The sequence below is a fragment of the Pelmatolapia mariae genome, linkage group LG7, assembly GCF_036321145.2.
Source record: "Pelmatolapia mariae isolate MD_Pm_ZW linkage group LG7, Pm_UMD_F_2, whole genome shotgun sequence".
Classification (NCBI taxonomy): domain Eukaryota; kingdom Metazoa; phylum Chordata; class Actinopteri; order Cichliformes; family Cichlidae; genus Pelmatolapia; species Pelmatolapia mariae.
The window spans coordinates 4,861,895-4,876,236 of NC_086233.1; the positions used below are offsets into that span (position 1 = coordinate 4,861,895).

The 14,342-nt window shown below is 40.8% G+C and overlaps 1 protein-coding gene across 4 annotated transcripts in view; it reads left to right on the top strand.

Annotated features, from left to right (window-relative positions):
* LOC134630387 (septin-7-like) overlaps positions 1–14,342 on the top strand; it is a 48,296-nt gene that overhangs the window by 10,991 nt on the left and 22,963 nt on the right. For all 4 annotated transcript variants that reach the window (XM_063477627.1, XM_063477628.1, XM_063477629.1 and 1 more), the window contains exon 3: positions 8,254–8,360. In XM_063477627.1, coding sequence (XP_063333697.1) covers positions 8,254–8,360 — 107 coding nt within the window. The remainder of the gene's footprint in view (positions 1–8,253; positions 8,361–14,342) is intronic.

Genomic DNA, 14,342 nt, shown 5'->3' on the forward strand with positions numbered 1-14,342 from the left:
TGTGGCTGTCAGCTGAGGTCATTTTATTATTATTGAGACTGCTAAAAGCCTGTAATGTGCAGCAGGTTCAACATGCTAACCTGGCTTTGCTAGCCAAACGGCAGCAGTCCAGCTAAGTGGTCATGTGCAGGTAATTGTTAACTTGATAGGTCAACCCAGGTTTTCCAGTCTACCTCGAAGCACTTTTATAGGAGAGGCCCAGTGTTTGCAGCATATGACCAGTTACAAATATGGACCAGTCTCCTGGGAGTAAACTGGTATATTTTACAAACTAATCTTTAATATTAGTAAAAAAAAAAAAATCACAGCGGTCGCTGTGGAACAAAGTAGGGAGGTATGAGTTTGTTGATAGGAAACCCACTGTATCACTATATTGTCCCCCTTTGTTTTTCATTCCTCTTTCCCCTCACCCACTAACCAGTCACGGCAGATGGCTGCCCCACCCTCAGCCTGGTTGTGCTGAAGTCTCTTCCTGCTAAAAGGGTTTTTCTTTCCCACTGTTGTAAAGTGCTTCCTCATCATTGCGTTGTTGGGGATTTCTCCCAAACATTGAGATACCGAGAATATAGAGACTAGTATCAAATGTAAACAGTTTAAATAATGTCTTTAATGGGAAGCACTTTAGTTAAATAGAAGTAAATAAATTAAGATGATGAAGTCAGTAGATAAAGATGGGACTTGTTCCAACACTGTCATGTTTTCATGGGAAAAGTATAATTGAGCTGTTGTCCCTTTGACATGTTCCTACAGGCACAATTAATCACTATAGTGATGCTTGCATCACACTGTGTATGTGACTGTAGTGCATGCAGGTTTGCTACCACTGTTTATTGGCTCAGCAGAATGGAAGTGAGCAACCGTTGGTGGTAACACCTGTGCTTTTCCTGCTCTGACAAGCCAAAGTGATTGCTGGGAAACACTGTAAAGCACCACACTAAGAAGCAAGACTGAACTATGATGTTGAGGCTTATTTCTTATTTAATTTAATTTTGACCTAAAGATTTATTCTGAAATGTCTTGGATTTAAAAATATAATTGCAGTAATGTATATAATATTCAACCATCCTGCTGTTGAAAATATTTGGAGCCAGAGACTGTATGTAGATGCATTTTGATGTTTGCATTTTGGCCATAGAATACCATTACAGACACCTAAGTGTCTAAAGCACTTAGAGAAATTGTTTCCAGTGCCTAAGTTGTTTTGGGCGTTGCTCCTTAGGCATTCTCCCAAAGAGCGTGCTGGCAAACTCAGTACACACATTAAGGGGATTTTGTGCTCCATCTGGTCCAGAAATGTCTCTTCCTGTAGTAGGAGGCTACGGAAAAAGACATAAAATATGAGCTACTTTTTTGATTCATAGTTCGTCAAATCCAAACAGGGAGTTGAAATGGATGATTAAACTGTACAGGTGTTGCTTTTATTGTGCCCGCACATCATGTAAAACTACTGCTACACACAGCTGTGGTTCACTGTTGTAAAGGAGACACCCTGGACTGACGGGTTCCCTCATAGGTCATACTTGAGGAGCATCAAATGACAGCTTCAACGGCAAATTCCTCAAGCTTTAAGGTTTCCTGTTTGGCTTTTCAGCCTCACAGGTGTTCGTTTCTTAAAGTCACAGTGTCATATATTTTGGATATCATGGTGCAGTTTACGTTTCTCTTGGATTTTTACCAGTACTTCTACTGGTCATCACAGAGGACACAGAAACATGTAGTGAGAAAGGTCCTGCGGTTTCAAGAGTACATGATGGTTCCCTGAAACCCTGCTGTTGTTTCTCTGAGCAGGCTGAAAGTTGCAGAATGATGTCACACTCTCAAGTTCAGATTTTTCCAGCCTGATCTCTGTCCTAGATCTGTGGTTAGTGTAATATGCATTTAGCCAACCGTGTTAGAGCAGGACGACAGTCTGTTTACAAACCTGCCTCAGCGCCTCTGGGTGCAGCACCCAGTGCGCTCACTGCTTGCTACTCTGCATACGCATGTGTGTTGGTGCGACTGGCTGGGGTCACGCACATGTGCGTGTTCATGCGTACTCAGTCAAACCACTGCAGGCAGGCCTCATTTTACTCATTCTTCCCCTCTGCTGTGCTCCCGTTCCCTCCGTCTCTATTTTGAGACGCACATGTCTGCTGTGACCCAGCACGTGCCGATTCTGTCAGATTTAGTCTCTGGCTCGGTGGATCGCAGCGCTACACGCCCTTTTCTAAATTTAAAATGATGAAATCAGAAGAAAGTGTGCTGCGCCCCTTCGCTGCAGTCAGACGGGGTGCTGACACAGTTTAGTTTGGGCTCTGGATCTCTCAGTCTGCTAAACTTGCAGATCTTTATCATTTGCCAATACACTGACCTTTGCCCCTGTTTGGCCCCCCCGTTACAGTTAGTCCCACTGAGCCTTACGAGTGACTGCACTTTTCCAACTCTCCTCATATGCCTGTCTGTCTGGCTGTTCTTTCCTTTACACCACTATGTTTCCCAGATATCCCGTTTTCACACTTTCTGGTTGAGGCCTCGCACATGTCTGTTAGAGGTGTATGCGTGTTTGTGCTGTGTGTTAGTTAGCAGGCCTGTCAGGATGTTAGGAGGCCATTTGCAGCCTCAGGGCAGAATGAGAGAAGCTGAGATCCAAAGAGAGAAAGAGGAGAAGGAATGTCTGGAATCCCATGGGAAAGCCACTCTGACCATTTGTATGTTTGTTTGTTTTTTTGTCTCTCTAGCAGTCCAGCCTGCCTTAACTCAGTGAACACATGTTTAATATGCAGGCCTTTTAGTAAGTACATTAATCCTGTAGAGTGCTACTGTGCACTCTGCAGGTATGCCAGTTGTACCTGGGCATAAATGTTCAAATCATCAGTCAATAGATTACCCCGTGAATGAGTCCAAAAACCTGGAAATAAGTTCAGGATTTTGGAGTCCCGATACCTCCCCTTAAAGTGTTAGATATTGCTGGATATTCAGCATCATCAGGCACGGCCACTCACCAGTGGTGGAGGTATTAAATTCATGACTGTGGTGTACTTTGGCAAAGTATGGCCCACGGCATAAATAGACTCACAGACCGTCTCAGTCTGGTCAGCAATATCACAAAAACTGGCCCCAAAATCAGTAGCAGGATAGTGCCAAGGTAGCAGTCCAGTATTGAGCAACTGGCATCGTTGGGTAATTTACATAATTTACATTTAGGTGTAAGAGTTAAAGATTCTGGTATCACTGAAAAATAAGCTATCTTTAAATGATGATAGAGGTCGAGATGACAGCAGGGACAGAGAGGAGAAATGGGGCCAACAGGCTGGGCTGGAGAGAGATGGAGAGGAAGAGAAACAGCAGGGAAGAGCTGTGGGGGTCAGCCATCCATCACTGAAGTTTAGGTCACTAATCTATTTACAGAGAGCTGGCACTGCACTTCGACTTGTCATGTGGAACCAATATTTAATTAAAGCTGCACGAGGAAGGCTAATTGGGACGGACCTGCCTTTAGGGGAGGTTTAGGCTGTGGCAGTAACTAAACAACCAGAAGAATGGAGCTGTCATTTTCAGCTTAGTCTTTCACTTCTGCTGTGTACAGCTGACATTTCTGCATGTCATTTGGGAGTGTGTTGGCTTTATTTGATGAGTTTCCTCCAATAAAAAAAACACAAAAAAAACCAAAAGAAGCAAATATTGCAAATTCTCTCTAAATATTCACTCTTGGCTCTAAATATTGATTCCCTGCAGCTTTGATCCACACACATGGGTGTTGCCCTTAAATTGAATGTGAGTCGAGCCCAGCTGACTTCCAGCTCCCTGCAGTGTTTGCGCTCATCGTTAAAGTGTTTGTGAGGCCTGTTTGGTTTTGTTGAGCCAGCGTGATGTTTGCTGAGGACTCACTGAAATGTTAGCGCAGAGTCTCAGCAATTTTAGGTGAGCTGTGTGAAGAGTTTCATCATCACTTGTGACTAGTGCTGGGCGATATGGAAAAAATATTTATCACGATATGAATTATTTTATATCACGATAACGATATATATCACGATATACCACCTGGCCTGTGGTCATCTGGAAAGTATGCAGTCTTTAAACAGCGAGTGGAGAGGGTGCAGTCTTTGTTTTGAGTTACTGTAAAGCATGTCGCAAATCCGGGTGCATGTATAGCAGCACCAGGTCGCAAACCACAAGACAGAGTTTCTTTGCAAAAAATATCATTTTTTTATACTTTATTTTCTCTTGCATAAAGTTAAGAGTATGTATAGTGAGAAGACAACACTAATATATTTGCACAGGCTATTTAACCCTTTAAGACCTACCATAGAACCAAGTCCGCCAGAGCTTATCTTTACATTTATTTATTTTGAGTGTCCTCATAGTTTTATTTTTGAAATACACAAATTTTTATATACTACAGGAAAAATGAAAATAAATAAATGCAAATTTGCAAAACCACAGCATGTGCATCAAAATAAACTATTTACAACAGTGTAATTTGACTTCTAAGCATCCCAGAAACGATACAGAAGAGCATAAAGTCAAACATGACTTTTAAAAATACCAACATAGACTTTGAAGCTTAAAAAACTACATTTTCCGCGAAAATGACGTCACTTCCAGTTTCGGACAGGTAATGGCGGACATAAGATAGTTCGCGCTGACTTATATTCCATTGTAGGAAGTGTTATGAACAGCTGATCGGATCGGCAAAGCCTGTTTCTGGAATATTATGTTTTTGTTGCTGGAAGTGCTTTTTATGCAATTTTTTGCAAAGCTATATGTGGAAGAAAACCGTGACCTAGAGCAAGCTAATGGAATAAGCTGTAAGTACAACTCCTACGGTTTCATATGCAAAAAAAACATTGTTGCGCTACCTTACGTGGTTCCAGTTCTACAGGGATTTAAAAATAGTTAGGGAAAACGGAGTTTGCCTGCTCCGACCGGTTGTAAAGGGTTAATGATATATTTTATGTAATAATTTGTAAAATTCGGGTTAGAAACGATATAAACGATAGAAGACAAATGGCACGATAGACACTTTTCTATCGTCCACACGATATATATCGTCATATCGCCCAGCACTACTTGTGACGCACCTCATTGTCACATCTGCCCTTCAGGCTGGACAGACCACAGACGGAGGCTGCCAGGAAGAGAAACTGAAACCTCTGACCTATGACTTTTTTCTGTCCACAAATGCCAGAGGACACTGCTTTCACACAGGCTGAACAGCCTTTGTAAATGTTTTTGTTGGTGATGTGTGATATGGAGGGTCACATATTTGTCTGCCTACAACGACTACTGTACGGTGATTCTGCCTCACATTGTCTGGCAGGATGAGTCGAATGGAGTGTCTGATTGTGCAACCTTTCTTCCCTGAGCTCTATCTTCAGCTGTATTTACATTTAAAGTGGTAAAATGGGAAGAATGTTTGACCGTTTTCTTTTTCACTGAACTGCTTGCTCACTGAACAGTAGACCTGAAGGTATATCTCAACTCAAGTCCAAGTGACCCCAACCATTTCTAAAGTGCCTCAAAACACATGGCAGTACTGCTTTATCAGTATCAAGATGTCATTTCAACTTCATGCATAACAATAACTGTTTAGTTCCTTGTATGAAGTGCATCCATCACACAACAGGCTCTGGATACGCTGTTTGCACCAAAACATTAGTGCCTGACTAACAAAACCAACTGACACAATAAAGATCAACTGAACTCAGAGCTGCAGACTGACAGCACTGAGTTCCCAAAGGACATGCATTCTTTTCCACATAATAACATTTTCTCTGTGGCGGTGGGATGCACACAAAAAAAAGGGACATTGATTCTTTATTGAATTAACTGAAAACTATAAACACAGAGAATGATTAAAGCAGTTAGTGCAGTGAGTGGACAGACTCCAGCGCTGTCATCTTAGAGTGCAGCTGGTGATGGCAGACTTGCTAGCTTAAAAAAAAAAATGTTTCTTCAAATGAGTGAGTTGGACGTGGTGTAGCAGAAGAAGCTGCAGCAGACAAACTGGATTCCCAACTCACGTCATTGTCAGAATGTCAATCATAGCTGAGCAAATACACACAGGGGCGACCGTTGGGTTAAGAGGGGGTAAAGAATGCAATCCAGCAAAGCATTACACCCTCTCAGCGTAGCCTGATGATATGCACAGCTGTCCTGTGAGCAGTAAGAATGAACCCGTGCAGATTTAACCCCCAGCAGGTGGTTTGTTTAGAGGATGAAAGGAGTCCTACGAGGGAATAAATGATGGAAAACTTTGAGCTGAAACCCTTCATTAGGGTCTGTGTTTTTAAAGCTTCTGACATGTAATGAACACTTGGTTAGTTGTCAACGGTTTGCAAAAAGAAAGTATTTGAATGACATAGTAGCCTGAGACTTTTTACAGCAGACTTTGCTTTTAGCGGACTTTACTGGAAAATTGCTTATCAATCAAGAATTACTGGAGCAACATCTGACTCACATTAAAATAGAAATACTCCAGCTTCCTGCTTTCAGGCTTCACACAGATGCTGTATGTAAGAGCTCAGTAGACTGCCAGCACTATACACGGTTTTCTCAGCTGCTCCTTTCAACACAGATTTAAAGTCAGAGGCAGTGATTCAGCACGCTTTGATAGTGACGTTGATATTCTGTTTGGTCTGTTTAGAACCAGTATTGATATTTGATTTTGTCTTTAACTGGAGTTGAAAATTCATACCAGTCAGTCTATATAATGACACAGAAACTTGGTATACATTTAGATCAGTTCTCAGTTCTACTCAAAGCATTTTTTAAATATGTAAATGGTGTGAAAAATACCTATTTCTATACTAATAACATTACATCAGTATTGTTGACCACTCTGATTTGTCAAGTAAAAACTGCGTAAACAAATGCTTATTAAACATGAGAAAAGGCCTCTTTGTGCAGCCATTAGCTGGTTAACAGCAACTAAAATTTTAAATTTGAGTAAAGGGTTTTCTATAGAGGAAAATGGTAAAATGGATGATAGAGTACTTGGATGATTGGACGTTGGTGTTTATATGCCCTGGTGGTATGTATATGTGCAGGAAACGCTGAAAAAGCACACACATCAACTGTAAACACTGGGTAACAGAAAAGTCATAGACATGTTTCCACCTACTTGGAATCACAAGTCAACAATGCTGGAGCTGAAACATCAGTGAGTTAATTGATTTGGTGAGCTCCAGAAAACTTGAGGCATGTTTTTAAAGGACAATTTGAGGAAATTCTTTGAGTCACGTGTCTGCTAACTGAAATTTAAGGGTTTCAGATTATGGACAACTTAAAAAGACATTTTATAGATGTTGCAAGATTAGTCTCTTGGAAACGATTACAAGCGTCCTCTGACCTCTTTATGAACAAAACATCTGGAAAATGATCTGCAGATGGCTAAATAATAACATGCGTTGACACATTTTTGCCATTCTTTGTAACCTGGATGCGTTATTGTTTTCTCGTAGCACCTTTAAATTCTCCTACCTGATAGATCTGATTCAGAATTTTAATTTTTGCTCGGTAATCTTTTTTTGTCCAGTACTCTATTCTTGGTCTGTTTCTGATGTGTCCTTTTTGGAAACCCCCTCGAACTACTGTGTACCCTGCCCAGATTGATGTTTGGCCGCAGATTACTCCAGTTTTCAAAGCCTGAAATTGTGCCGTGGGAGTCGGTCAGAGGTCTTGCTGGGACAGGCAGCCCTCCTTCCCTCCAACCAAACACTCCTCCAGTGCCTTTTCATGAGACACAAGCCAGATGCTCAGCTATTAATCACAGGCCTGTGTGATGGAGAGGGCGAGCATATGCAATGTGTATGTTTGGACTGACTGTGCTCTTTGTCAAGTAAATGTTTGTGCAGCTTCTGTGCCGTCAGTATGGGAGAAGGGAATGGAAAGTTGGCACTGTGAGGACCGAAATAGAGAGATTTATACTTGAAGGACGCACTGAGCGAGGAGGACAGAGGAAGAGTAGATGAACGGGGGGTGGGTGAGAGAGAAAGTCAGCAGGAGATGGAGAGGAAATGTTTTATTCCCTCCATCTGAAAGCTTTTCATGCTGGCAGATGAGTCCCTGACCTTTCCCCTTACAGACAGTGAATCTGCTTTATTATCTGCACTGCATCCATGTCTCTTCAGGCCATCTCAATATTGTGTTCAGTGCATGCACATGCTTTTATACATGCGTTATGTAAAGTCCTTTTTGTCATGTGTTCAGCTGGTTGTACTTAGAAAACAGTAAGATTATATAACTTTGCTTAACTTGTGCTTTTGTCCTCAGGTGAGTCTGGTCTCGGGAAATCGACTCTCATCAACTCCCTGTTCCTGACTGACCTCTACTCTAAGGACTACCCTGGCCCCTCCCACAGGATTAAAAAGACTGTTCAAGTGAGCTTTTTCAGCTTTTTGCCCAGTAAATGAATCCTATGAGGTCTAGGTCACCATTGATGACAAGATCTGTAACCTTAACTAGAGATGGCATGACACCACTTTTTTATGACCGATATCGTAAATTTGGATATCTGCCGATACCGATATGAATCCGATATAGTGTATTTTTTAATGAATAAAACAGTTTTTTTAAATATCTTGCTGCATTTTGTAGAAGTTCATACTCAAGTTTTAAAAAAAAAAAAAAAAAAACTTAAGCTATTCTGTTATACCTGTATGCAAAAAATACACCGCACCCAAAATATTTCATAGTTCAGCAATACTGATCAAGCTAATAAACTTAAATCCTCCATCCTCCCTGTTCTGGTATTTTAAAGAGTACTTAGCAGAAATATTAAACAACCTAACTAATAGGGTTGCCAACTCCCAGCAAAAAAAATAAAAATAGGGAACCACCCTCCGCCTCGTGATGCTTTATCGACGTAATCAACCTTAATTTAATGCACGTGTTATTTTTAAAAAAAAAAAAAAAAAGCACAGAAATCAATTATTTTTCTACAATAATTAAATAGATTCAACATCTTTCTTCAACAGAATTGCAGACTGCACAGATGGTACCTTCCCAAAGGGAAAAGTACAATTGCTTACTAGGGTATATATTAGACTTAATAGTTACTATATACAGTAATGGACTTCTATACATTTTACATCAGATTAAAACTTTGGGTGTAAGATTCAGATAATTAATTATTTATTATAATCATTTATAATATTGTAAGAGAGATGGGAGTTGTGACAGAAAACCGATCATTGATCAGTTTCATGATTGAAGTAGCAACAGGAGAGGGAGGGAGAGAGAAGAGGCAGTCGCTCCATATATCGGTTGTTAAGCTTAACGTGGGAATGCTTTACAAACATTCAGAGATGAACTTACACACTTGCTTTTATCCTCTGGGATATCTTTCTCGGAGATGAAATGCCGGTTTGGTAGCGAGGCTCCAAATGCTCAACCAGATCGCTGAGAGGTCTCGCACACCACAGCCGCTCTATCATGTGACGCATACTGCTCTGGCGTGCTAAGATTATGAGCTGAGTTACACCATGTCACAAGTTTTGTGAGGTGCTTTTGTGATATTTAATGGATCGGATTACATTTTTTTTATTTCTCTCCGATATCCGATCCAGTAATTTAGGTTCGTATCGGACCAATACATAATATCGGATCGGTCCATCCTTAACCTTAACCCCTGTTTCCTTTACACTTTACATCACATGTGATTTCTGGGTTTTGAATTTTGTTTTATAACTAAAGCACATTAAAACAATACTTTTTAACTAAATGTACTTTACTTTCTTTTAAACACAGGGTTAGGTATAACCTAATAGCCCATGGTAGTGTTAATTCTCACCCTAACCCTATATGGGTCAGACCTCAGTTGCCATCAGTTCATTTTTAGCTTCAGGTCCAGTGTAGAGATGTTTTGAGTTTTTGTTAATAGTCTCTGTACAACCCCATGTCTTCTTATAGTTGATAGTCCTATAAACAAAGGCACTATATGTGCTAAGACTTTGAGCTCACCATTCACCTTTTTCCTGCAAGAGTTTGATGATTGATGTCGATTTCTTCTACGTTCTAAATTCCAGCAGCGACAGCAAATACTGGGATGAGGATTAGGAAACCATAAAATGAACAGATGTCTTACAAGAAAGTGTTGTTTCTCAAGCCAGTTTGAAGGAAAATAACCTTGTTAATGGAGACATTTTAAGTCCTCCCACAGCCGTTGCTCAAGGCATTTTGTGTTTGTCCTCCATTTGTCATTTACATTCCAGTGTCAGTGATATCTCCTAATATCTAAAAACAAATTCTTCACGTAGTACTCATTCCCTCGGAAAAATGATGATTTCTGGGTGTTAAAAGTCAGCATCACTGTGACCACACCATATGTTAGGAGCCCCTGAAAGTAATCTCATTCATTCTGGCCAACAAAAAAGTGTACTTGAGCGTAAGGGGGAAACTATTTGAATTTGGTAGTTGTTTTGGTGAGCAGTTCAGAGACCCTTGTGGAGCTCGTGGTTAGGTCTCAGTGTTTGCAAACTCGACCTCAGTGTGTGAGGCCCACCTGAACTATAAAGTGTAAAGAAAAAAAAGTCAGGTACAGTTAAACTCGATGGAATGAAGGTTGAATGTTCACCTACAAAGTAAAAGTTGGGCCTTTTTGGATGATGTTGAAATTTCCTCAAGAGTTGTTGAAAAATTCAAATCTCTAATCTGATCTTAAACCAAATACACATCCCGTATATGTAGACGTTAGACCAGTTATAAAATCCAAGGGTTGACCTTTTTTTTTTTTTTTTTTTTTTTTTTGCACCAGCACGTTCAAAGTCTTAACTGGTGTCTTCGGTAAAAAAAACATGACAGATAAGCACAGGCACTGAAAGGGATGAAGTTTCATGTTTTCTGACAAATTAACTGAAAACATCTGGTCTGGTCATTCTGAAGGCTTTTCTTGCTCTGGCATTATCAGCCAGGTTTGTTAAAATTGACATGTTAGTAGGGATAGAAGGCTAAGAGGGGAGCAGGATTCTGCTGGGGAGGAAGAGAGTATAATGGAAAAGGAGAATGAGAATGTGGGATGGAGGAACTACGAGGCAAACAACAAGGCCACTGGACCTAGTTTTGTCCTTTTATGGTAATGGCAAATTGAAGTGGAGGAGGGAGACTGTGTCTGGAGTAAAAGGGGCAAAGGAGAAGCAGTTTGGGAAAGAGGAAAAAGCAGAAGATGGAGATGTGGGACATTGTGATGAACTAAGAAGGAAAGAGATGAGATGGTGGTGGCAGGAGAAGACGGACAGTAGCAACATGGCGATGAGTGAGGAAAAGGTGGAGCTTTGTAAAACTAAAGAGCGTATAAACCTCGAGGAGGGTGATGGGGTAGATGTGATGAGGGGAGAGACAAAGAAAAACAGAGGATCAGGGCTGAATTTCCCCCTTGGGTCTGAGAGGGTCAATAGCAGGGCAGGAATGTTCCCATGAAATGTAACACCCTCCCACCCCATCCTCAACCACTACTTAAAAGCTGAGAATTCATCTCCACACGCCGCTTTGCACTATAATTCGATTCCCACTACCATATTACTGTTGTCTTTTCACATGAACGCAAACGAGCATCACCCACACATCCATACAGCACACACAGCAGCCGTGAGATGGATGCGTTCATGAAGTTTGACCTCGACAGCCACGAGATTGAGAGCAGACCTCTCCAGGCTAGTGTTGGGGTTATGAAGTCTTAAGATTTCCATATGGGTATGTCATAGGGGAAAATTCCATATACTGGGATTAATGTGAACCTAACATTTACAACTCTAAATGGGTGGCTGGCAGCCGAGTGGGTGAGAGAGGTTAAAATGTTAGTTGAGACAAGTTAACCGCCGTTTTCGCTTTACCGTTTTTGGACTTTTTTTTTTTTTTTTTTTTAAATCAATGTAGGTGAACACTATTGTATCATTCCTATGTACGTTAGCTAGCACCATCTGCAGAAGAAAAAGTCCTCATGAAATTGGCAGTTGTTGTAGTTGTGTGAAGCCTTTGGTGGATGATGAAAGTGAAGACAGACAGGAAGTGCATGGGAAGGAATGAAGCAAGGTTGGAAAAGTCAGGATTAAAAGCGAACACAGTTGGATAGCAGATGTTTTACTTTGCCAAAGGCACAGCCTCAGCAGCATTTTGGAAAATAGGGACCTGTTAACTCACAGTAAGCTAACAGTAAGCCATATATTCCAAGATGGAGAAGGCTATGGTATCTTTATATCTGACTTTGACTCTGATAGTCGTCCTGGTCACAGAAGGTTTTGCTCTCCAAAACTCGTAACAAATGAGAACGTTATGTCAAATGTTGTCTAAATGCAAGGAGGTACGCAAGTCAAGTCAATAACTTTGTCAAGGCTGTGGATCAGGACAGGTATAGACAGTCTCTGAACCAGAAAATTGATTTTTGTGCATTTACCATTAAACAATAATTATTAAACTGGACTTAAATTGATGTTGACTTTTAGCCTTTGGCAAATTTTAATGCTTTTTAATGCCAAGTTACTCATTCCTTTTTTTAGTTCAATGCAGCATGGAGTGCAGCTAGAGATAACCAACCAAATTTATCTGGCAAAACAGAGATGACTGAGTGCCAAAGATGCCCAAATATAATCTCAAGTTAAAATTATGTTGTAAATATTAGATTTTAATAGAGTCCAGCATAAATATGTGTGCAGTCATGACAGGCCTTGGCAGCTTAGACATCTTCACCAAAGTCTTCATCGGGCCTGAAATGTGTCTCTGAACCTAAAATAACAATGTTGTTCCATTCAGACCGAGGTGCATAGATGCATGCCTTATGTTATAGAGGCTACAGAGGAAGTCGTTTTTTGTAGGAAGTCACTGATACGTCACCGAATTTAGTCCGACGGTGCTGTTCATAAAATATGGCAGGATGATCCATTCACTTTTTACATTTATTAGAAAACAGACCTGAGATCTGTGAGTCCTTGGGTCAGCTCTCAGTCTCTTGAGTAAACCCATTTAAACCTCTGCATTTTATGTATGAAGTCAAAGGCAGACTCACAGTAAGATACAGATTTCAGACCTGAAATCTGTATGTTCCAGTATCAACACTATTTTGGGTTTGCAATGCATCTATAATACATACTATAGTCTGGGAAACTGAACAAACTCTGTGAGATGGTTTGCTATTTCAAATTAAAGTAAGTAAAAATGAATCACAGTATCTACACTTCTAAATCTGTCCTGTATTCTTTACAAACTGACAATCAGTCAAAGCGCTGTGTATTTTCAGCTTCTTTTCTTTAAAGTTTTGCAGACTCTTTTCCTCATTAGGTTTAAATTTCTCCACTGCATCAATTTGAAAGTCCTGTTCATTTTGTGACGTTCGATTGTACTGCACACTTGGCCTAAATTATAAATAACAGGAGCCGCTCAGGCAGCTGTGATTCTGCATCTTTGTGCAGGTCTGTTGTGATCCAGACGACGCACCAAGGCGGTGCTAAATTTACTCTGTTTTGACGAGACTGAAAACATTAAGAACCTTTTGCTTCAAGCTTTCTCTCGCTCTATTGCGCTCATCATACCTCATGTGAGCCCCATGAGCGCAACGTGGGCAAGCAGGCTCTCCTCCAAGCAGCAGTTAGTGTGCATACGTTGGAAAGGAGCCGCTGTGGTCTGAGGCTGAGGGGGAGAGACCGGGTCAGAGTATTTATATTGCAGAACAATCTCCCATGTTTTGTCGCTCGCTCACATTCCCCACAGATCAGATTTCTTTTAAATGATGGTGTTGAGCCTGACGGCATTTTTGAGGTTTTCTCCCAATCTGTTTTTCTTCACGGAAACGGTGGAAATGGCAGATTTGGTTTTGAGAAGGGCTGACATGTCATGCGCAAACACTTACAATACAGACACACATTTAACACACATGCCTGGCTGCACAATTAAGCTCAGATGTGTAAAAATGACTGTGGTGCGTGAGATATATATGAAGGTTTGTGGAAGATAAAGAATGTTTGTGTTAGAGTGAGAGGGCTGTAGTTTGAGTTAAAGGGGCGATCCTAAAATAACTAGATGGTCCTGTGAAACTATGCGACGAAGTGGGGGAACAGCTGGCGAGCTTCAGGAAATGGATGGGTTTCTGGGACTGAATGGGAACGTATGTGACTGCAGACTATGATGAACAGTTTGCAGTGATAGCTTCACTTTTTGGCATATGTAATTAAACATTAAATTAAAATCAGCTGCATTGAGTGAACACCCAAACTCAGTGTGCATACATGGCTGTTGTGTAAAATCAGAATCGTGTTTATTGGCCAAGTATATGTGCAGACACATACAAGGAATTTGGTTCTGGTAGATGGTGGCTCTCAAGCACAGCAATGTAAATCACACACACACACACACACACACGTCTATATATACAT